Here is a 25526-nt window from a genome sequence, read left to right as displayed (position 1 = left end):
ACATATAGGTTCATCAGCATAAAAGACTACCTACATAGGTAACAGACTACATATATCTCTAACCCCAGCCAGGGTAGCAGGTAAGAATATATATATTTCAATATAATCCTTCAGGGTTCTTAAACAAAGCATTTATCATCTTCTCAATGGTAGATGAATAATGTTATCTTTTTGCACAGAGTGTAATACATTTCATTTTATGTGCAGTGACAAATTTAAATATGTATGGTATTATACAAAGCAATAATGACCAAGGAAAAACATTATAAAACTAGCTAAGCAATTAAAGCTAGTACCTTGAACACATCTAAAGTGGCTATTTATAGGAATGATATCTTGAACATGCTGTTCCTTCTTGTGCAACCGGATTATTAGCCTAGGAAACAGAAGAATGCATCAACGAATAGCTACTGAAAAACTCAAAAAACATTTAACGACAAAATACATTGCTGTGTTGTTATACAAATCTAGTCTGTATTTATTAGACTTGCTGTATCTTGTTCCCTGGATCTGAGTATCATGATGATATTGCTTTAGGTCTAAAAGCATATTAGTGGTGATCAGTATCTGAATACCCACAGTTCTATGCCATAGAGAACATAAAGTAGTCTATGTCCTAAAAACAGTTTACAAACTTAAGAGCATGAATTACAGTGCACACACCTTCAGATTACGCATACCAGAGACAAGAACTAATAGCTAGGTGTGAAGTCCATGAGGGCAGGGACTATGGCTGTCTTTTCACCATAGTATTTCTAGCACCTAGTACAGTACCTGGCACATAGTAGTCACTCAAGTTTGTTGAATAAATGTATTATAAATTTCATCAATTAGCTTTCTGGTTATATTCCCATGGCTTTTATCAAAGAATGATTCTATCTCTTCAAACAAATATACAGGTTCATGGAGAAGTAAGAGGAGGTGCCCAGCCAGCTGAATCAGTCAAAATAATCCCAGTGACCAATAAGGTAGCAGATATCACAACCAGATTGCCTTTACATCCCTTGTGTTTTTCCCATGGTTTCTAATTTTATGATAGTACTTCTGGTAAGCATGACTGAACTTGGCCCCCCAGTATGAAATGCAAGATTTCTAAATTCCTATGTACTCCTGAAATACTAATTTTCATTTACTACTTATTCTTAGTGGCCCACAGTCAAGGTATAACCTACTGGTAAATGGCCATTCTGAACATCTCCTACCTTCCCCCCAAATCACTCTTCAAGTGGTTCTTTTTGCCAGGAACTCTCTTCTTTTGTTCCTGAGACCTAGCTCAACTATCACCTCCTCTGTGAAACTTGGCCTCATGCCCTTTGCCTGCCCCTCAATTAGAGCACTTAACACACTCTGTTATAGTTACATTTATTTCCCTCAGACTTGAGCTCCTTGAAAGCAAAGACCCTATCATATTCAGTTTTGTCACCTACCTAATAGATGCTCAATAAATATTGGTTGAATAAACAAACATTTAATTAAGCTATAAACAGATGAATTTCTAAATACACCTTTTCAACATGTGATATTAGAAGGCATTGTTCTGAAAGGTTTGATTTCCATTTTGTTGTCTTTTGGGGAGGCTTATCGTTTTAGCTTTTTGAAATTTTTTTCAAATGTGTTAACTTTGAAGGAGTTAACTTGGGGAAAGGAACTGCTTAGACAGGACTAAGGGAAATAAAAGTATTGATGCTGTCTTTCTGCTCTGATCCTGCTTGCCTAATTTGCAGGGGTTTAATATTTTAAGGTGACTACAAGAATATAGGGCAGACCCTTTTCAAACTGCAAAGTTCATGAGTCAAGCAGAGAATCCTATAAACCCAGATGGAGACCAGAAAGTAGATAAGATTGACAAAGCAAGGGTCAAGGAGGAAGAGCTTACTTTGAGGAAAATGAACACAAACCAATATAATTCCCAAGTAACATAGTATACAAATGGTGTTGAACATCAGCAGTAAAGATTCATCTGGATTGTATTGTTAAAAACCATCACAAAACAGACAATGACATGGATGGACCTTGAGGGCATTATGCTAAGTGAAATAAGTCAGACAGAGAAAGACAAATACCATATGATCTCGCTTATGTGTGAAATCGAAAAACAAAAACCAAAATACTAAACTCACAGACACAGAACAGATTGGTGGTTGTCAGAGGCAGGTGGTGGTGGGGGGGATGAAATGGGTGAAGGGGGTCAAAAGGTACAAATTTCCAGTTATAAAATAGACAAGTCATGGGGATGTAATGTACAGCGTGATGACTATACTTAATAACAGTGTACTGTATATTTAAAAGTTTTTAAGCGAATAAATCTTATGGACCTAGTTGCAGGGCAGGAATAAAGAGGCAGACATAGAAAATGGACTTGAGGACACCGGGTGGGAGGGCGAAGCTAGGGCGAAGTGAGAGTAGCATCGACATACATACACTACCGAATGTAAGATAACTGGACACTACCAAACATAAGGTAGATAGCTAGTGGGAAGCAGACGCATAGCACAGGGATATCAGCTCGGTGCTTAGTGACCGCCTGGAGGGGTGGGATAGGGAGGGTGGGAGGGAGGGAGATGCAAGAGGAAAGAGATATGGGAACATATGTATATGTATAACTGATTCACTTTGTTATAAAGCAGAAACTAACACACCATTGTAAGGCAATTATACCCCAATAAAGATGTTTAAAAAAAAAAAGATAATTGGCTGGTGGGAACCAGCAGCATAGCACAGGGATATCAGCTCCGGTGCTTTGCGATGACCTAGAGTGGTAGGATAGGGAGGGTGGGAGAGAGGCTCAACAGGGAGGGGCTATGGGGACATATGTATGCATATGGCTGATTCGCTTTGTTGTGCAACAGAAACTAACAGGGTATTGTGAAGCAATTATACTCCAATACAGATCTATTTTAAAAAAAGAGAGAGAGTAAATCTTAAAGGTTCTCATCACAACAGGGCTGCACTGGTGGCGCAGTGGTTAAGAATCCACCTTCCAATGCAGGAAACACATGTTCGAGCCCTGGGCCAGGAAGATCCCACATGCCACGGAGCAACTAAGCCCGTGTGCCACAACTACTGAGCCCATGTGCCACAACTACTAAAGCCTGAGTGCCTAGAGCCCATGCTCTGCAACAAGAGAAGCCACCGCAATGAGAAGCCTGTGCACCGCAACGAAGAGTAGCCCCTGCTCGCCGCAACTAGAGAAAGCCTGTGCGCAGCAACGAAGACCCAATGCAGCCAAAAATAAAAATAAGTAAATAAATTTATAAAAAAAAAGTTCTCATCACAAGAAAAAAATTGTTGACTATGTGTGGTGATGAATGTTAGCAAGAATTATTGTGGTGATCATTTCATAATATATACAAGTATCAAGTAATTATGTTGTACACCTGAAACTAATACAATGTTATACATCAATTATTTCTCAATTTAAAAAAGAAATGCAACCCCCCAAAAAAATACCCATCACAAAACATAAACTGGGAATTTAAGTTAATTCCACAAATATTTATTTAATATCTACTACATGTTAGTCACTAAATAAATTGTAACAAGAGAGTAGGGCAAAGAATAAGAATAAAAATTCTACCTAAATCTAATCATTCCTTTTAACACAGAAAGGTGAAAAATAATAGGTATATGGCAAAAAAATGGAAATCAGAATTTGGTAGTTGGAAACAGAAAAGAGTAAAAAATTGTGAATGCAGACCCAGCATTATCCCTAGGAAATACTTCGATTTGTTCAAGAAAGGTTAAAGATGAAACAACAGGTGGCATCATAATCCATTTGCCTTGAAAAAATGAATGTTAGTGTTTGATTCCTTGTGTGCAAAAAAGCCTTACCTTTAATTGTAATTTTAGTCTCTCAAGTAAATTTCTCCCATGGTTGATAGCAGGAACTACAGAACTAAAGAATGCAATAGGCTTCAAGTTCTAGGATAAAAAGGCCCAAAGTAAAAAAGTTCTGGACACTCAAGTCAGAGAAGGCACCCAAGAGACCAGGATTTGAGGGATATATATATATATATATATATATATATATATATATATATGGTTTGACAGTATCAGGTGTCTCCAATAAATGATTTCAAAAGAAACTTCTCAGACAATGTAATGACTCAGACAAATGACTTAACCTCTCTGCACCTCAATTTCTATATCTAGAAAAGGGGGATGATGATGATGATATTACAATTTCACAGTAACCCTCACATGAGGGTTAAATGAACTAATTCATGAAATGCTTAGAAGAGTACCTGATACACATCAAGCCATTGAGTGTTAGTTGTGCTATACCCTTAAGTTTTACAGAACTGGAATACAGAATTTGATTTCTCTATGGGGAGGACACAAATAATCAGGAGAGCTACCACTGCAAGGTTAAAAGTTCTTCCAGTACAAGAGACCAGACAGAATGAGGCATTTACCTCAAGGCCAGCTGCTCACTCCCTTATCAGCTGAATAGAGTTCCAAACCTACCAAACCAAGGGACCAGATCCTGGGATGTGGTCATCTCAACAATGTAGCTATTTTATTTAATCCTTATAATTTTGTTTTTAAGAAGAGGAAACCGAGGCACAAAAAATTTACTGATTTGCCCAAGGCTTACATCTTCCCACCCTATTCTTGCCTTTGGAAGTGGCAGTGGTGTTCCACTTTTCAATTCACTTTTCTGTTGAATTTACTTTCATTAAACTGGTCTTCCAGGGTTTGATGAAATCTGGGAAAAATAAAATGAATTTATCACATCAACAGAACTGACCAAGCAGGATCTAGGGAAGAGCTACCTCCATAGAACCAGTTGACGTCCAGTTGAGAGTGGCACCAAGAGCCTCAGAAAAGGGCAGGCTAGGCCAGTGTGAATTTCTTCTCTGTAAAGTGGACAGCATAGATAAAGACTGAGTCTGGACAATCTAAAAGCAGGGACTGAGAAAAATTGTTTTTAAGCAGAATCCAATGTTGGGGGATGGCAGGATTTAAATGATCAACAATTTAAAAATTTTCAGCAATCAACAATTCTTCACTGATGTCAAGAAACCAGTGAACAACCAGGGGAAGTGGCTTGGGCACACAGCGACAGGGACCTACCTATGATATGTGATGGTCATCAGGGATACTTTAGATGAGGCATTAGTGGCAAGGGAGATCAGCAGTATAGTGATGGCTTATCAAAATCTTTTGATCCATCAGTCAACAGTCTTTACTGAGCTCCTATGTGCAAGGCAGAGTGGAAGGTAACACACCCTGATGAAATGTCAAATGTTGTCTACATTTCTACACATTTCATTACTTTTTCTAACTGTCAAGTCAATAAGTGAGGCAGTTACTGGCCTACACAAAACCATTACTGAATTAATGAATATGCCTCCAAGCACATGGAATAAGGGGGTGGTGAGACTGGAGGAACCAGCTGAATGAGGTTAAGAAAAGGCACCTCTGTAAGGTTAACAATGAAGCGTTTCTACAGTACTTATACTTTTTGTAAACCACTTTCGCATTTATTCTCCCAGTTAAAACTCCAAAGGCTATAAATTAAAGCAGTTAATGTTTTTATTAAACTGATGAGGACACTAAGGCCCAGAAAGCTTTACTGACTAGCCCAGGATTACACAACCCATGTCAGTTGCAGGGGCAGGAACTAAGAACCCAGGCTTCCTGCTTCCCCGCCCATTGAGTCCTTCCACTGAGCCACAAGGACAGGAGCAATCAATCCACCGGCTTGGAAGTTGGGGACAAAGCTCGGTGGTTAGAGCAATGGCACGTCACACCTGGGCCCGAACCTGTTGCCTGCGCGGCCTCAGTGGGAGGAGGGTGGGTGGCTTGTCGCGGTTTGGGGTTGGGAGGTAATGGCAGGCTCCCCTTCTCTGTGGGTATCAGGTGGTTACTTACTCATACTGCCCGTTCCTCTGGACTAGGGTCAGGGCGCAGGGCTCCCGGACAGGACCCTTTATCTCCATACCCTCGATAGTATGCAGGCGCTAGTCAAGGGTCTCTTCTAGAAGCGCTGCCCGGAAGGGGACCCGCGGTGTGGGGTGGAGGGAAGCTCCCGCCCCTCAGCCCACCCTCCCTCCCCAGGGTCGGAGACAGCGCCTCCCGCGCTGGCCCCCCTCCCCCGCTCGGCTCGGCCTCGGGTCCTGACCGGGCCCTAGCCGCCCCTCTGCTGCGATCCGCAGTCCCGCGGACCCCCGCCTCCGCCCCGCGCGGCCTCCCCTCCCCCCTTCTCTCAGGCGGATACGGCAAGGGGCTGGACTCCAAGCGGGAGCGGCGGCTCCATCCCGGCAGCTTCCAGGCTCGGCGGGGCTGCGGACTGCGGGCGGATCCGACGACACTGCCTCCCGCGTCCTCACACCCCCTCGCTTCGGCTGCACGTCCTTAGAGAAACGGCTCCGTGCCGGGCACGGGGTGCCGGGCGCGAGGAGCCGGGAGCCGGGAGCCGGGAGCCTGACCCGAGAGAGAGCGGCGCCTCCCGCCCCCGCCAGTTTTCCAGGCCGCCGCAGATTCCGCCCCCTGCGGCCAACCTGCGGAACTGCAGGGAGAGACCCGTCGGACCGGGGGCGTCTTCCCCACATCCAGCAAGGGATACGCTTTCAATGCTGCCTGTGACAACAGACTTGTTCTGGTGACTTTGAAGATTGCCATAGAACCAAAGCACAGTCATACCAATGAGGGAACTCAAAGGTGTTGGGGCTACTAGGACCTACGTCATCCATTCAAAAAATCCTTGTTATGGTTAATAGAATGCACCGTACTGATTACCATACCTCTCAGATATCCCCCCCTACTTCTTCCTTCCACCACCTAACTAGGGAAAATCCCCAAAGCTCAGACCTTTGCTTTCTTTGGTCCCCCTCTAGGTCACCTCTAAGCAGGCAAAGACCAAATATATATCTCTGGCCCAGATCCCTTGCCTAATATAACCCATTGTTACCAAAGCATTGGATGAAAAAACTAACTCATCGTTATTTCACACAGTGACCCAGGCTTGAAATTTCAAAGCCATGTGCTTGCTTCCTCTCTCCTAATTGCTCTGTAGCCAATCAGCCAACAAATCTTGTTAATATGTTCTTTGGAATTACTTTTAGGTTCCTTGTTTTCTCACCATTCAAACTGCCATCACTTTGGCGTAAGCCCTTGTGATATACCTTTGACCATTTTACTCTGTTGACAGTCATAAGAATATTCTTCCCAGAGTAATGTTTCAATTGTGTTATTCATTTGCTCAAGAATCTACCATGACCTATATTTCAAGACTGATTTAAACCGATAGTAATTAAGACAGTGTGGTATGGAGGTAGACAGACCAATGGAACCAAATACAGAGTCCCAAAACAGATCTACACATATATGGAAAGTTGTTATGCAGCATATTTGACATTTCAAATCAGTGAGGGAAAATGGATTATCCACTAAATGGTGCTGGAACTATTGATAATCGACATGGAAAATTATAAAATTAGATCCCTATCTCACACCACAGAGAAAAAAAAATCAATATCTGGTGGAATAAAGATCTAAATGTGAAAAGCAAATCTTTACAACTTTCAGAAGAAAATAGAATATCATTATGACCTTGGAATAGGGAACGAGAATGATTACTTAAGACACTAAAAAGCACAAACAATAAAGGAATTGATTGACACATTTAACTACATTAAATTTCAAAATGTATGCACTTCGAGATAACATAAACAACTTAAAAGACAAGCCACAGACTGGGAAAATATGTTTTCAATGCATATAACTAACAAAGGATAATCTATGAGGTTCTACACTCTAGCTGTCATCACCTCTCTGACTTCCTCTCCCACCACTCTCTCCAACTCACTCTGCTTAATCAAACACTGCTCCATGCTATTCCTAGGACTTGCCAGGCACACTCTTGCCTCAGGGCCTTTGCACTTGCTGTTCACTCTGCCTGCACTCTTACCTTCTCAGGTCTTTGCTCAAAACTCACTTTCTCAGTGAGGTCTTCCTAAAGAACTTTACTTAAAATTGCAGTTCAACAATTTCCTTTCCCACTCCCATACACACATGCTCCCTATCCCTCTTCCCTATTAATTTTTTCTCCAGAGGATTTATCATTATCCATTATTCTATCTATTTTACTTATCAATTGTGTTTATTGTTTAGCTTCCCCTACTAGAATGTAAGTTCCATGAGGGCAGGGATTTTTATCTGTTTGGATTATTCTTGCATTCCCAGTGCCTAGAACCGTTCCTGGAACAAAGTAGATGCTAGAACAAAGTAGATGCTATTGATTAAGTGTTTTGGTTTTTTGGCTGCAAGGCATGTGGGATCCTAGTTCCCTGACCAGGGATCGAACCCACACCCCCTGCATAGGAAGGTGAAGTCTTAAGCACTGGACCACCAGGGAAGTCCCATGATTAAATGAATGAATGAATTCGTATCTAGAATGTATAAGAACCCCTACAAATCAGTGAGAAAAATAGGAAAGGAACCTAGCAGAAAAACTGACAAGATATATGAATAAGCAATTCATAGTCAAGGAAATCCAAATGGGCCAAAAGGACATGAAAGGGTGCTTCACCTCATTACTGCTCAGGGAAATGAAAAATTCAAGCTATTGCAGCAACATGGATGGACCTAGAGATACTCATACTGAGTGAAGTAAGTCACACAGAGAAAGACAAATATCATATGATATCGCTTATATGTGGAATCTAAAAAAAGGCTACAAATGAACTTATCTACAAAACCGAAATAGAGTTACAGATGTAGAAAATAAACTTGTGGTTACCAGTGGGTAAAGGGAGGAGGGATAAATTGGAAGATTGGGATTGACACATACACACTACTATATATGAAAAAGATAACTAAAAAGGACCTACTGTATAGCACAGGGCACTCTACTCAATACCCTGTAATGGCCTATGTGGGAAAAGAATCTAAAAAAAGAGTGGATTTATGTACTTGTATAATAGATTCACTTTGCTGTACACCTGAAACTAACACAACATTGTAAATCAATTATACCCCAGTAAAAATTTAAAAAAATTCAAGCCACGAGATACTATGAAACAATCATTGCTTTGACAAAAATGTAAAAATTCAGACAATACCAACTGCTGTTGAGAATGTAGAACAGATAGAACTCTGATCACTGCTATAAGGAGTATAGGTTGGTAGAACTGCTATGAAGAGCCATTTGACATTGTATAATAAAGTTGTATAGGTAATACCCTTCAACCCAGAAATTCCATTTCTAGGTACAGACCTGGGCAAAATTCTAACCTTTGTGCACAAGGAGACATGTAAAAGAATGCTCATTGCAGCATGATTGGTAATCTCAAAAAAAAAAAAAAAAGGAAGCAAATTAAATGTCCATCAGTAGGTGAATGAATAAATAAATCATGGTATTCATGAAGTTGAATACTATTTTGAAATTAAAATGAATAGCTCAAGCTACATGTATGAACAGAGTAAAATCTCAAAAATATAATGTTGAGCATAAAGAGAAAATTACAAAACATGTATAGTATATAGTCTGAAAATATTACCTGTTGCTTATGGCTACATACATACAATAGTAATAATATATAAAACGTGAAAGGGCAGGATCATCACCAAATTCAAGAGAGGGAGAGGATTGAGACTGGGGAGGGGCATAGAAGAAATAACTATATCTGAAATATTTATTTCTTTAAACACAATCTGAAAGTGGATCTGGCCAGATTTGATAGAACTGGGTGGAGGGTACATATACTGGTTATGTTATTCCATGTACTTTCCTACATTTGAAAATGTTTGCAATCAATGAAAATGAAAAATGAAGAATTAATATGGAGGTGAGAGTTAGCAGTGTCAAATGCTGAAAACAGGACACGGAAAATGAAGATTGAGAGACTTTCTTGGATGTGTCAAGGAATTCACTGGAGACCACAAAATAAGTGGTTTTGATAAGTGGTCAGTAAGAGGGTAGCAACAAGGTTACAGGGAATTGAGGAGAGATGATATCCTGAGTAAATGGAGACGAGAGACCACATACTGAAGAAGTTTGGAAATAAAAAAAATACAATTTTAATTAAATTAGTTAGAAGGGTTGAACAGAAATTCTTGACAAAACATGAAGCCTCTTTAAAGCAAAGGAGAAGGAGCTAACGAAGAGGGGGACGTTTAAGATACTAGAAGAGGGAGGCAGAAAGGTTGCAAGAAAAATCCCTTGGTGATTGGGAAGGACAAGGATCCAAGGTGCAGATAGAGGAATTGACCTTAGAGAAGAGAGATTTCTTCCTCCAAGGCTCCAGTATCCCAGCACGTAAAACAATGCCCAGCAGACAGTGGTGTACTCAAATATTTATTGTAAAGAATAAGAGGTTGTCAGGAATTCCCTGGTGGTCCGTGGTTGGGACTCCCCACTTTTGCTGCCGAGGGCATGGGTTCAATCCCTGGTTGGGGAAATAGGATCCCACAAACCTCTCAGCAAAAAAAAAAAAAAAAAAAAAAAAAAAAAAAGACTTCCCTGGTGGCACAGTGGTTAAGAATCCACCTGCCAATGCAGGGGACACGGGTTCAAGCCCTGGGCCAGGAAGATCCCATATGCCGCGGAGCAACTAAGCCCGTGCGCCACAACTACTGAGCCTGCGCTCTAGAGCCCACGAGCCACAACTACTGAGCCCGCGCGCCTAGAGCCGGTGCTCCGCAACAAGAGAAGCCACCACAATGAGAAGACCGCGCACTGCAACGAAGAGTAGCCCCCGCTCGCCACAACTAGAGAAAGCCTGTGCGCAGCAACAAAGACCCAACGCAGCCAATAAATAAATAAAATCTTAAAAAAAAAAAAAAGAATAAGAAGTTGTGAAGAAATGGAAATATACCGAGGAGGTGAGGACATTAAAAACTGTGGTCTCTCACAAGGGAGATGATGATTTTCTCAAAAAAAAAAAGAAAAGAAAAAAAAGAGTAATAAGTGGATGTATTAACAGTAATAACAGCAATAATAATCCTGGTGGCTTAACACTGTACTCATGTGACATACTCTTCTCATGGCTTCACATAAGTACTTTTACTTAATTATCACTAAATCCCTTTAAAGTAGTAATATTATTGTTTCCATTTTCAAGATAAGAAAACCGAGACTCAGAGAGGTTTAGCAACTTGCTCATTAGCTAGTAGATGGCAGTATCAAGATTCAAACTTAGGTTTGTCTGACTCCAAAGCCCGAGCTTTTAATCCAACACATTATGGCATTCATTCAATATTAACAGTCATAACAGTACGTGTTTTATTTAGAACCCTCTATGTGCCAGGCACTATGGTAACAGCTCTACCTGAATGACCACATTTAATCTGATGAAATTTCCAATGAAATTGAAGTTGAGAGTAGAGGGTTTAGGAACTTGAACAAGGCACAGGAGGAGGGAACAGTTACTGGTGGAGAGTGATAGCGAATCCAGAAAAGTTAATAAAGGTTTTAGAGCGACAGAAAGAGCCCAGTTGGAGGCAGATGGTGTGGATTTCCATAGTGGTCCAAATCAGCATGAGTCTGTAACTGTCTCTGGCAATGCTTGGCAGATGGAAAGCAGGAGTAGGGAAAATATCCCAAGATGGTACGTTAAGTTTGGGAATTAGTATAGCAGGCAGAGCAAAAGGTCATGGGGTGAGGGAGTCTGAAGTGGTGTTTAGGATATATTGAAATAGCTGACCCTGGAGTCAAAGTTGAGTAAAGATTTGTATCTACTCAGCCTAGGGCCAGCAGAGGGGGGTGAAGGCAAGCTTGACTAATTTCATCATTTCCCTAGGCCTGCTCCTGCAGCAAATTGTTGTATAAACTTCAGGTTTATTTGGGAACCCTGCTTCTCCTTCATCTCTAATATCCAATAACTCAAGTTTTGTCAATTTTATAGTAAATTCCTTAAGGTCTAGCTCTGATCATTCTCACTTATCATCATCAGATGGCATTTTGCCTAACTGAATAAAGATCTTACGTCCTATACTTGTATTGACATATAAGAGGCATCCAATGCAAAGAGTTAAATGGTCATTGAACAAAATTCAAATAAATGAAACTCTACCTTCGAGAAAGCCCAAGTCTCACCACTCACCATCACCACAACCACCCCCTCAAAACACACAAACGAGTAAATGGGTGTTCGGTGCCTGTCTTTTATCCATTAAACAACTATAACTAAGTGCTTAGGACTTACAGGCTTTCTGGAGACAAAATTAAAAAGTGAGATCTTAAAGACAGACTATAAAATACTAAAAAAAAAAGAAAAATTCAAAAATAATAATTCAATTAAATGGACACAAAATATAACATTCTATCAAGTTTATTAATTGTAAATTTATTAAAAAATCTATTGCCTTTGCAAATAATTTTTAGGTTGGATCTTCTCACTTCCAATTTTCAAGTATGCATAATGATTATGGAGAAATCACAGCCATTATAAATTAAATTAGTTATGCACGGACAAATAATTTCAAGAGCGAAATTACAAAAGCCCTTTCAAAAATTTATAGCAAAAATATAAATTTTTAATGCAGGACGGGGATGCATTTTAATATGATGTTGGCTGAAGCCTTCACCAGTAAGAGAGTGTAGGGCCTGCAAAGGTAAAAACAGGCCTGCCTAACACAGATGAGGCTGGGGAGGAAGATTCGAGTAGGTGAGTCAGCAGCCAGAGGCTGGAAGGCAGGCCGAGCCGAGGCATAAATGATTCATTGATTTTTAAATCCCCAGTAGTTGAAAAGCCTTGCTTTTCATATACACAAATCCAACATAGATATTGCTTTCCATGCAGAGCAGCATAACGAAGAGCTCGTTTTTATTTATATATTTCCATTTATACTTTTCATTCCTTATGGAATTTGGGGTGAGAAAGACTCATGTGAAGGGGGGACAGGCACAGCAGGCGGAGGAGGCCCTGAAGACCCTCCTCCTCCCCTCTACATCTCACCTTCCCTTAGCTACTTTATTCCTGCCCTGGTTAGTTTCTTTTTTTCCTTTTTTCTTTTGGCCACGCATCTCAGTTCCCTGACCAGGGACTGAACCCGGGCCACGGCAGTGAAAGTGCGGAATCCTAACCACTAGGCCACCAGGGAACTCCCATGCCCTGGTTAGTTTCTTAATTCCCTTCACCCTCCTCCCCTATTTCATTCTGCTTGACCAGGATCTCCTTTCTGCTTCACAAATCCCATAGCCAGGTCTGGCAGCACCCAGGCCTACTTTCCCTCAGAAATTGGAGTTAAAAATTATTAAAAAGGATTCTGTCCTGAACAAATCTTTCCAGATTTACCTCCCAAGTCTACTCTTCACAAACGTTATGCTCTGCCCAGCATTTCCCTTAGGAATTGAACAAGTGCAGTGGCTAGTGGCAGTCAGATGGGTGTGCTCATGACTCAGGTACTCTTTTGATCATCCAGCTGAATACTTCTAACTTGCCATCTCAGTCTTGACCTTTATAGAGTGTTAAATTATTTTTTACTGGTCATGAGCTGTTTGACATATATCCGCAAAGAATCAAAGGGATGCTGATGTTGAAATACAGACCGTAAAAATGATTAAAATTCTACAAATTCTCAAGGCGATACTCATCAGGCCCATAAGCTGCATTTATCTGATCAAAATTCTTACATAGCACATAAAGATTTCTCTAGTAATTTGAAAACCCTAAAAGAGAAAATAGAGTTATGGCTGAATTCAACTCAGTTTTTTGTTTATCAGGAATAAAAATTAGCCACATCTGCAAAGTAAAACCATCTCTCTGATATCATCATCTGGAGGTTAAACACAAAAATTATTAAAGTAATAAGCAAGCTGATATTTTTTTTAAAGCACAAAATTCAAGGATTCCAACCAAGTCTTGAATGCAGTTTTTATCTATTTGCGGCATTTAATCTATACCCTGATGGATCCAAGGGGTGATCTATAAAGATTACCCAAGCTCTCTTCTAACCTCAACCCTGTGACCTTTTGAGGCAGGACGTGACACAGGAGGCTGGTCTCAATTCCAATGCAGATGTCACAAAAGAAGGGCAGAACATACTCTTTGTTTTTAGGTTATTGTTTCATGTCTCGGTCCAGGGTGTAAGAGAGAAAGATTTCGGAAGAATACTTGTTGGGCAAGATGTGTTATGTTACTCACTCTATCCCTCCATCCTAAGAGCCTCAGAACTGAGAAGAAGGAGGCAAATAGGAAAAGAAAACTTAGAAGCTGGAGTCTTGTGGTTATGACAAGGGGAAGCGGCGTTGGGCGGCAGTAGGAACCAGGGCGATTAGAGCCCTGAGGCAGAGTTGGCCATCTTCACAGATGGCAGCAGGAATGGATGACAGGGTGACCGTACATCTCAGGGAAGGCCAGTGCAGAATATATCAAGAGCCTAAGAAGTGGACACCTCCTCCCCACCACTGCTATTTCAGTCTTACATAAACTCTGGAGTTCAAAATCAACGTGAGGGTCATGAAGGAGGGAGGGAGGGTACTCCTAAATCTGACCGAGTTTAAATATGAAATGATACACACACAAAAACAACATCGAATTGACTGAGTTTACATGGATGAGTCTAGATTGTTTTCTGCTCTCAGGGAGAATGGTGCCTGTAGAAAGAAATTAAGTCCCAGTATAGTCGGTGTAAACTCCGTGACAGTGTCTGTTTTGCTATGGCTGTATACCTAGCACCTAGCACAGTAGTTATTCAATATAGGTATCTCTTGCAGAAAATAACGTATGATTCAGAATTTCCTAAATTTTCTAACATCGAAGGATGTTAAGCAGCAAAACAAGTTGGGAAATGCTGCTCTCATCAATTTATCTAATTTCTTGATCACAAGTGATTCATTCTTCCTTACATCTCATTAAAGCTGTCTTTCCCCCAAACCTCCTTTGCAGCGGTACCTGCTGGAATCGTCCCTATTCTTCAATGCTCACCTCAAATAGTCCTTTTTCTTTGAAGCTTTCCTCCTGTTACCTCTCAGCTGGAAAAGAATGCTCCCTCTGAACAACAGTGGTTCTCTCTCTGTAACTCTTTATAGAATGTCTTGGAATTTCTCAAGATCTGTTTTATAACATATTGTTACAGAACAAATAAGCACACAGTGAGCTAGCACACGATGAGCTCTGATCATTCTTACCTTCACTCCCCCACCATCTCCTCAGTGCTTTACAGTTATACTTTTTATTTTTTTATTTTTTCTTACCCTTCCCCCTCCCCATATCCTCAAGTCCATTCTCTAGTAGGTCTGTGTCTTTATACCTGTCCTACCCCTAGGTTCTTCATGACATTTTTTTTTCTTAAATTCCATATATATGTGTTAGCATATGGTATTTGTCTTTCTCTTTCTGACTTACTTCACTCTGTATGACAGACTCTAGGTCTATCCACCTCATTACAAATAGCTCAATTTCGTTTCTTTTTATGGTTGAGAAATATTCCATTGTATATATGTGCCACATCTTCTTTATCCATTCATCTGATGATGGACACTTAGGTTGTTTCCATCTCTGGGCTATTGTAAATAGAGCTGCAATGAACATTTTGGTACATGACTCTTTTTGAATTATGGTTTTCTCAGGGTATATGCCCAGTAGTGGGATTGCTGTGTCATATGGTAGTTCTATTTGTAGTTTTTTAAGGAACCTCCATACTGTTCTCCATTACAGTTATACTTTTTAAAGTAAATGTTTATAAAGCATTTATATTTTCCTATAGTATGTCTATTTTTTCCTGCTTTTAATGTGCATAAAATACGTATGTACAGTTTAACAAATTACTACCATGTGGATGCCCATGTAACCTCTAGCCAGGTCAAGAAACCAAACATTGTTGGCATTTTGGAAGACACCTCCAAACCAGGTGCCTCTCTCTCTGACCACCCCTTCTTCCACCACCCAGAATTAAACCAGTGTTGGTATTGAGCCAGCATACTCTCATGAGGTATAAAAGCTTCTATCCAATTGGATTTGAGTCATACCAGTTAAAATTTTTGAAGATCATACCTGGACATTACTATCTTGACTTCTGTGGTAATCATTTATTTGCTTTTGTTTATATTTTTGTCAATTATGAATGCAGCCATAAATACTTTCGCCTAATTTTGAACTTTTAATGGATGGCATCATATAGTAGGCACTCTTTTTATATCTTGCTTATTTCACTCCATATTGTGTCATGCATGTAGATATATATTGCTGCCATTTTCATTGATGTATAATATTTCATCATGTGAATACATCAAATTCATTCTCCTGCTGATGGACATTTGGGTGGTTTCCAGCATTTTTTTTTTGCGGTACGCGGGCCTCTCCGTGCTGTGGCCTCTCCCGTTGTGGAGCACAGGCTCCGGACATGCAGGCTCAGCGGCCATGGCTCATGGGCCCAGCCGCTCCGCGGCATGTGGGATCTTCCCGGACTGGGGCACGAACCCGTGTCCCCTGCATCGGCAGGCGGTCTCTCAACCACTGCACCACCAGGGAAGCCCGGTTTCCAGCATTTGGCTATTATAAACGAAAGTTGCTATGAATATTCTTGTACATAGATTTTGGTGTACATAAGAATGATTTTCTCTAGGGTATATTATCCTAGTGGAATTACTGGGTCAAAGGTGTCATAGGTTGGGCTCTCCAGAAGCAAAACCTGAGATGGGGTATTGAGTACAAGATGTTTATTAGGACCAACCTCCATGAAAGAAAGGCAGAGGAAGGAGGATTGGGCCGAGGGAGAAGGTGAACTGTGACCCAAGTCTGACAAAGCTTGAGCCAACTTGGTGTGGAGCTTCAGAACAAGTAGTGCCCATCAGTGTGCTCTGTGTCAGGCCTGGCTCATTGACACGCCTGTCTTGCTCATTCATCTTAGGAAGAGCATGACCCTGGGCAAAGCAACTCTCTGCAGCTAAGGCAGACCTTCAAGGAGCTGGCAGCTGGAAGCTATCTGTTGATGGCATTCCCCATATCTGCACAGAATGTCCTTTATTGAAGGAGAATCTGGGTGGCACGTCTCCATTTCTCTGCCATGATAGGGTACATGTGTGTTCAGCGCTGGTAAATAATGCCAAACTGGTTTCCAAAGTGGTTATACAATTTACACTCTCACCCGCACTACATGAGAGTCCCCATTGCTTCTCATCCCAACTCTTGGTATTGTTAATCTTTAAAAAAATGTAGCCATTGTAGTGGATGTGTAGCGGTATCTTATTGTGGTTTTAATTTGCATTTCCCTGATTACTATCAAGGTTAAACACCTACTCACATGTTTATTGCTTTGTTATGCCTCTTTTTTCCACTTGTGTTTGTTTTATCTTCCTTAGATAATGAGTTCTCTTTCAGGTACGTTCAGCAAACACAGCTTGATGCCCATTTTTGTATGACCTCGACCTAAGAATTGTTTTTATATTTTTTAATTGTTGAAAAAGTCAAAAAAGGAATAATATGTCATCACATGAAATTCAAATTTCAGTGTCCATAAATAAAGTTTTATTGGACCCCGGCCATGCTCACAATTTACCTATAGTCTATGGCTGCTTTCATGCTATAGCGGCAGAGTTTAATGGTTATAACAAAGACCTTTTGGCCCACAAAGCCTGAAATATGCACTATCTGGTCCTTTACAGAAAAAGTTTGCTGAGCTCTGTTCTAAGTCACTGGTTCTAAAGTGTGGTCCCTGGACCAGCAGCATCAGCATCACCTGGGAACTTGTTAGAAAGGCAAATTCCTAGCCACACCCCAAACCCATCGATTCTGAAAGTGTTGGAGTGGGTCCAGCCATCTGTGTTTAACAAGCCCTCCAGGTGATGCTGGTGTGTTAATGTTTGAGACCACTGGTCGAGGCTCTAGACGAGCCTAATCCATTTTCTCTGCAAGTCATCATACTCCTTGATATACTGTTTAACACAGAGTGGGTAAGCTGTAAAAGAGCCTTGAAAAGTGTTTTATAAATATATTATTATGAATATGAAATCTGTCCGAAATGGACACCTAGGGCAAAATTAAAAGAGGAAAAGTGGGAGAAACCACAGAGGGCAACATAACACCTGAAGGGTATGTGTGGAGGGTGGAAGACACAATGCCACTGGGGAGCCAGCCCCTGGACCCCCTTCCCTCCACCTCATTTCATGTAGCCTTTAAGCAAAGATGAATTAGATACGGTTCCTGTCCTCAAGGAGGTCATATTCTAAGCAGGGAGGTGTCCTGACCCTCTTCTCCCTCACTTACTGCCTTTTTCATAACTTACCTTCGAGGAAGTGTGATTGCACCAAATTGCTGACCCTAATAAATGATAACGAACAGAGAAAATCACTTGGCAAACAACAATTCTGCCTTATCCCCAATTTAGTTTAGGACTTTAGTTCTGGACTTTCTCATATCCTGGCTTTTTCCTTGGCTCAGTCTGAAACTCAAAGCATCACCCTGCTTTTCTTTTTGTTAACTACCATCCATTGAATGCATATTACATGCCAAGACCATGCTAAATGTTTTACGTATACTTTTACATTAAGTCCTCATAAAGCCACTTTGAGTTAGGTATTATATCCATTTTACAGATGCAAATCTGAGGCTTAGAGAGGTTAAATAATTTGGTAGAATTCGAACTCCAAGTCTTTCCAACTCTAGAGCCCAAGCTGGTAATAATTGGCTATTCTGCCTCTAATAATATTCACCATTTGGTTTTAGCAAATCCAATTCAGATTACTTAGCATGTGTTTCATGTTTTAGGGCTTGCATGGTGTGTGTAGAATTTCAGGGTGGGAAGTATTTAAAAAATCTGGCTATAACTTTTTCCTGAGCTAGGTTTTGTGTGATAACTTTTAGAAGTAAAAAAAAAATCTTTTACACGCAACTTAAAATGATAAAGTCAAAAAAAAAAACACCAAAAAACAGTTCCTTAACCCGGTAACATTACTGTAAACAGCACAGTAATTTATATTTCTTCTTTTACATTACACATGAAATAACTGCATTGTCTCTTCAGTATGAAATAGTCCCTTTTTGACTTACCCTGTCTACTAGCTCCTACTCCTTCCGTTAGGGATTATTTCAACCTGTCAAGTTTTCAGCAATATTTTTTGATTCACTTGTGAAAATGTTATTTTTCTCTGTATTTTTAATTGAAGTTTTACAATATTGTGTTAGTTTCAGGTGTACAGCAAAGTGATTCAGTTTTATATATATATATATATATATATGTTATTTATTATATAAGCATGAATAACTTCATGGAGGAAAATTAGGATTAGAAAAGCAAAAATAAGAAAAAAGTCACACATAATCCCACCACCTTGCTGTAACTACTGTTAATATTTAGAGTGGAACCTTCCAGACTTTTCCTTTGTGGAAATCTACTTATGTAAGTAATTTCTATCTTTTTGCAAAAATGGGATCACTCTGTTTTCTTGTTTGCCTTTTTTTTACTGAGAAATATATTAGAAGCATATTTCCATGTCATCAAATATATATTACATAATTGTTCATAATGACCACTTAGTATCCCATTTATGAATGTACTATACAATATTCTGCCAAACACTTCTTCTTGGACATCTAAGTTGTTAGGTTTTCCCCACTCCCTGACCTCTAACTGTCCTGAGTTCATTCCTGTTCCAAGAATTTACTTTGGGTACATGCAAGAATCCCAAGTTATTCTCCAACTTCCACTTTACAACAACTTTTACATGGAGCTAAAGAAATTATCTGGCTGTATATAAAACCAGAGCCTTAAGAGTGACAGTTTCTTCTAATAAACCCAGAGTGAACACCATGGAGACAATCGGCAGAAATATTTTTCCGTCATTTTCTCAACATGATTTCTACTGTCAAGGAGGAAGCCTTGTGAAGAAGAGAGTACTTAATAAAGGTGAGGTTTGGAGCCAGACAGTCTGGGATTTGAATCTGCCTTCTGTCATTCACCAGCCTTGGACCTCAGATGAGTTGTTTAGCCTCTCTAAGCCTCTGTTTTCTGATCTGTAAAATAGGGATAATAATATTCATTTCATAAAATTACCAGGAGGATTAGCAATATCATATGTAAAGAACCTAGCACAGTGCCTGATACAATAGTGGGTACTCAAGAAATGGTAGACGTATACTAGCTATTACCATCACCTTTTCCTTGACACACAGAGCACCGAGAAAACAACATATTTTCAAAAATGTCACTATTGGGACTTCCCTGGTGGTGCAGTGGTTAAGAATCCGCCTGCCAATGCAGGGGACATGGATTCGAGCCCTGGTCCAGGAAGATCCCACATGTCACGGAGCAACTAAGCCCGTGAGCCACAACTACTGAAGCCCATGCGCCTAGAGCCAGTGCTCTGCAACAAGAGAAGCCACCGCAATGAGAAGTACGCGCACCACAACAAAGAGTAGCCCCCGCTCACCACAACTAGAGAAAGCCCGCGCGCAGCAACGAAGACCCAATGCAGCCAAAAATAAATAAATAAAATAAATTTATTAAAAATAATTCTAAAACCAAAGTGTGCATGCATCACAAAATTTGTTTAAAAATGCCACTATCATAAATGTCTTTGACAAGAATGGTGAAGAAGCTCACTGATATGAACAGAATGGTCACTAGAGTGGCAAGCAAGATACTGTCACCAGAATCCTTTGTACCAGCTTCTGAAGAACATTGATCAGTGGGATCACAATGTGGTTTTTTGTCGTACTGTAGTTTCAGTGATAAATTTCAGATACTGGATAGAGAAGGAACGCCCCTGACCTTGCCTTTATGAATGCCCTTGACCTTGCTTTATGAACTTTATAAAAGTATTTAATACCACCACTGGACACGCATTCTGGTAGCTACTAAACAAGTTTGGCTATGTGAAAATGACTATTGGATAACTTCTACAATATTCACAATCTGCCAAATGGACGTATTGTCCTGTCCTATAGACTAGGATTTGTTTTGAGGTTCCCAAATATGACCCCATGGTTCTCTATAAAAAAAATTTGCTTTCTTCTCCAACCTCAACGTTGCAGAGCAATTCAAGATCATTTCAAATGAAAAGACATAATTCGGGAAAGTAGTAGCAGACAGGGCAAGGTGTTGAGTAGGATCAGAAATGAGGTGACTCTTGCAGAACAAAGTCTACAGATCATGAATTTTAGGCAGATTTGCAAATAAGGATAGCACATGCTCTGTAAATAGCAGTTGTTGCCACAAGCCAAAGGGCAATATTTACATGAATCCAGTGGCAAGGTCTATGGACCAAGCATTGACCTTTCCAGCCAAACTTATACTTGGTAGCACTTTCAGCCGCATCATCTCGAAAAGGAAGATGCATTATACATACAAGAAAAATTGCCAATGTATCCCCCAAATTAATTTCTAAATTCTTTTTTTGGAACTTGGAACACATGTTCCCACAGAAAAGGTGTTAGGAAAGGATGTGAGTTTCCCAGATTTCCTCACAAAAGTGCATTTAGCCCACGATGTATCTGAAATACCATACATTGGCAGTGAGAAATACAATAGGATAAAGTACACTTGCAAGCAGGAACACATGAATACACAACGAATATTTCTTGAGTCTTTCTCCTTTGAAGCCCCAGGCAATGAAAGGGGACTTCTATCCTCCCACAGCTGCAGTTTGGTAATAAAGAACTCTTCCATTGCCCTCATCTGGAAGGTCCTTCTCAAGTCAGGTGGATGCATGCATTGCAGCATCCTTCTCTCTCAGCGCTTCTTGAACTTTCCCACCAGACAACTCTGAATGACTGAGGAGACTGAACAGTTAGTGGGGAAGGGGTAGGATATCCAACTGGAAGTCTCAAGCTTTTATTTGGAGATACTTCAAATTCTGCCGTTCATTCCTTAATACATCTACACATTTTAATTAAAAAAAAATGTGTTTTAGGCTTCCCTGGTGGCGCAGTGGTTAAGAATCCGCCTGCCAATGCAGGGGACGTGGATTCGAACCCTGGTCCAGGAAGATCCCACATGCCGCGGAGCAGCTAAGCCCGTGCGCCTCAACTGCTGAGCCTGCGTGCCACAGCTACTGAAGCCTGTGCACCTAGAGCCCGTGCTCCGCAGCGGGAGAAGCCACCGCCATGAGAAGCCCGCGCACCACAGCGAAGAGTGGCCCCCCGCTTGCTGCAACCAGAGAAAGCCAGTGCTCAGCAACGAAGACCCAATGCAGCCAAAAATAAATAAATAATTTTTAAAAAAAATCGTGTTTCAAATGATCTGTTAAGTGACTTAATTCCATTCCACTTTTGGACTACAGTTGACGCTTCAGAAATATGAAGTATTTTTAATACTTAGACTCCGTATACCTGTTGGATAGTACACATGTGTACTTCAGGGTGAGAAACGTGGGCACTGGGGGAAAAATCTAAAGTAAATGAGAAGAATATAATGAAAGTAAAATCAGAGCAAAACTAGAACCACCAGCCTCTCCTTTCCTCTCAGTGGCACACTCCTTCAATCTCCTGTCTTGCTCTTTGCCTCTTTTTCTCTGTTCAAAACCAGTCCCTGGACAGGATCTCACACTCATTCACATTAGGGTGTAAATGATCAAAACCAGCTAAAATCTCACAAAGTTTCTGCACATTAAGGAGTCACAGCTTTAAAACAAAAGGGAATTTAGGGTATTATCCCCAGGAAAAAGGGATATATTTGGGGGACAATTGTGTGCCTTCCTGCTCTTTGCAGAAATCACACTTGATTTCAGATTGGGAATTTAGGAAGGTGTGTTAAGGGAAATTAATCATGATTTCTTTCCACTTTGGAAAATACTTGCTTCATTTTGGAAATTGTATGTTTTGTGATTGTTGTTTGGTATACTGTGTTTTATATGTTTTCCTATCTTTTGTCCCTAATGACTGGAATTTTAAGACTAAGATGTTAATCTTCCCGTTATTGATCAAAATAACTGGTGGGGAGAAATAGAAACAATAATATTTAATAACTGACATTTGCATACCCTTTACAAAATGCTTTTATATCCGTGGTCATGCATATTATTGGTGTTGAATTACTACTAAATAACAACGGGGATACGAATAAAATACACAAAAAAACACAATAACTCAACCCAATTATTAGTATTAGGCACCTACCATGAGTTGCCCGAGGTTCTGTGGGGACCTTGACCTTGATCCCCAGGACTTTTAAAATTCAGTGGTGAAGGCAAAAGAAGGGCTCCTGCACATTGGCCATCCGAGAGGTATCAGACTGGAAAACAGAGCGAATATACGTAAAACCCAGGTCACGCTTTGCCTTGTAAGTGAATGTTTGCAGCTGCAATCTAGAGATTGAAGGAGTGCTTGTGCTTCTGCAGAATTTACGAAGGTGGGAAGAGCACCACCAGTCCCCCTTTGGGGACCTGGGAAAGGGAAGTCCCCAGAGGGGTTCTGGGCTTTGCAAATGGTGAGACAGACCTTCTACAGTACAGTTATAAGCAGAGGAAAAGTTCTTTGTGCAAGAAGGGGAGAGCGCCCCGAGGTACAAAGAGCAGATTTAAGGGGAAGAGGATTCTTTCTGCACACATCTGCGAGGGGAGCTGAGGCTGACTGTTGGGGGCGTTTGGGGAAGGAGATTTTTAGGGGGCCGCGGGCTGTGGGTTCCCGCCTCCACCCCTGTCCGCGCCCCACGCTCAGGCAACAGTTGGTCGTGCGGTGCCGGCCCGGGCTCCGGGTGGGGAGGGGGAGTCTCGCGATCGTTGAGGGGGGGGTGGAGGAAGGGGGGAGGGTGACGGGGGGAGGCCATGACGTAGGGTGGGTGGACGGAAGTGGGGCAGGGTTGAGGGTTATTTAAAGAAGGGGGGCCCGAGTGAAGGGGTTGGAAGCCAGTGATTCCCCACCCTTGCTCCATCTAGCTCTTTCCAGTGCAGCCACTGCCGCCGCCCAGGAGCCCTCGTCCCCTTGCTCGTCCCCCTCCTCGTTCCCGCTCCAACGCCATGGAGCCGGACACCGCCGCAGTGGCAGCCACCGTGGCAGCCTCTGATGCGACCGCCACGATTGTGGTCATAGAGGACGAGCAGCCGGGGCCGTCCACCTCTAAGGAGGAGGGAGCGGCCGCCGCGGCCACCGAAGCCACCGTGGCCAAGGAGAAGGGCGAGAAGAAGAAGGAGGTAAATAGGAAGGGGGTGTGTGTGCGGTGGACAAATTCTGCGCCGGGCCCCTCCGAGGGGCCCAAATCCTGACCTTTGGGCGCCGACAGGTACCCGCGGAGCTCGGCTGGGCTGGGGGCGGCGGGCGCGCGGGGTGGGGGCGGCGGAACAGTCTAGCATTCGCTCCCCTCCCCCTTCCCTTTACGCCTCCTGGAGGCCGGGGGCGGGGCGCGGGCGCGGCGCGGGGCGGCGGGTGCCCGTTATCCCGGGACTTGGGGGCTGGGGAGCCCCTCCACAGCCCCCGGCCCGCCTCGCGTTCCCGGAACTGGGGTAACGGGGTGGGGGATGGGGCCGTGCAGGAAAAAGCCTCCGCCTCTCCCTCTCCTCTCGCTCGCTCCCTCTCCCCCCCCTTCCCGTCGGCCTCTGCCTGGGAAATCTGGGCCCTTCAATCCCACACTCGCGCAAAAGGGGTTTTGCTGGGGGCTTATTTTTTTTGAAATTTGAATTTCCAGGTGCCGGTGGTTGGAAGGCGGAGGACGATAGGAGAGACTTTTATTTCTTTGATTGGCAATGTCGGCCCCTTGGGTGGCAGGGAAAAAAAAAAATCATCCCTTGTTCGTTTGGTCCCCGCCTGCTGAGTTAGGCGGGGGTGTCACCCCGAGAAAATGAGCTCTCAGCGTTGTACCCCCGCCCCCTCCCAATCCAAACCCCAAACTGAGGCACGGTGGACGCTGGCTTAGGAAAATTTCCAACGTGTGCACCCTCACCCTCTCCTGCCCCGCCCCCGACGGTATAGTGTTTCACTCCAGGGCCACCCAAATGGTCCCCCAATCCGGCCCCAAGCCTTCCAGGCTTCCGCCTCCCTTTCCTAGTGGGCGCTGCTGGCTCCTGGACACACGCAGGTTTAAAAAAAAAATTTTTTTTAAACTCAGCGTCGCCAGGATGAACTGCTGCTAATGTACGTAAGGGGACGGCTCTGACACCTATTAAAGCCAGATCCAGAAAAATATATATTATCTCCATAAAGCATATATCATATGGGCCGAGACGTGCAAATAAAACTATGAAACTCGTTGAAAAAATTGAGATTAAAAAAATAGGATGGGGCATAAGGATTTTTGATGTATAATAAAATTGTGGAACGGATCTTTCATGGCTGGATTTTTTTCCGTTTACGAGTAGACATATCGCAATTAAAAAAAAACCGTAGGTAATTAAAATTATGCTTTAGAGATCTCCAGTGGCTTTGTCTGGATCATTATATGGTACTATATGACCAAATGAAAAGCTATTGAGGGAAGTTAACACCTTTCGCCGCGAATTAGAGTAATTTTAAATTCAGCAGTTGCTTCAGTGACATATTTTACTGTTACAAGGTTGACTAAACAGAAGGACGATTGTAGTGCTAAGTGAAAACCATAGAAAACATACGCATATTAGGATCTGTGTGGTACTTGGATCGGTAAGACAATATTGATGATTAAAGCTGGGCCAAATACCAAGCATCAGTATAAATCAATGTTGGGAAATT

At 41.9% G+C, this 25526-nt stretch overlaps 2 protein-coding genes across 10 annotated transcripts in view; one reads left to right on the top strand and one right to left on the bottom strand.

The window, feature by feature from the left end:
• OCRL (OCRL inositol polyphosphate-5-phosphatase) overlaps positions 1-6452 on the bottom strand; it is a 55317-nt gene extending 48865 nt beyond the window's left edge. For 2 of the 3 annotated variants that reach the window (XM_079911556.1, XM_079911557.1), the window contains exons 1-3: positions 6224-6452; positions 5878-5948; positions 297-376 (exon numbers count right to left, since the gene is read on the bottom strand). In XM_079911556.1, the coding sequence (XP_079767682.1) occupies positions 297-376; positions 5878-5948; positions 6224-6262 (190 nt within the window). In that variant the 5' untranslated portion in view covers positions 6263-6452. Of the gene's footprint in view, positions 1-296; positions 377-5076; positions 5200-5877; positions 5949-6223 lie in introns of those variants that run through there. The other variant, XM_079911558.1, reaches the window with a different exon arrangement.
• Positions 6453-23711: 17259 nt separating this feature from the next.
• Positions 23712-25526, top strand: part of SMARCA1 (SNF2 related chromatin remodeling ATPase 1) — a 74564-nt gene continuing 72749 nt past the window's right edge. For all 7 annotated transcript variants that reach the window (XM_079911552.1, XM_079911555.1, XM_079911549.1 and 4 more), the window contains exon 1: positions 23712-24016. In XM_079911552.1, the coding sequence (XP_079767678.1) occupies positions 23843-24016 (174 nt within the window). In that variant the 5' untranslated portion in view covers positions 23712-23842. The remainder of the gene's footprint in view (positions 24017-25526) is intronic.

The sequence above is a fragment of the Stenella coeruleoalba genome, assembly GCF_951394435.1.
Source record: "Stenella coeruleoalba genome assembly, chromosome: X".
NCBI classification, from domain to species: domain Eukaryota; kingdom Metazoa; phylum Chordata; class Mammalia; order Artiodactyla; family Delphinidae; genus Stenella; species Stenella coeruleoalba.
The sequence above is the reverse complement of the archived record's forward strand: the minus strand, read 5'-3'. Positions and strand labels throughout refer to the sequence as shown.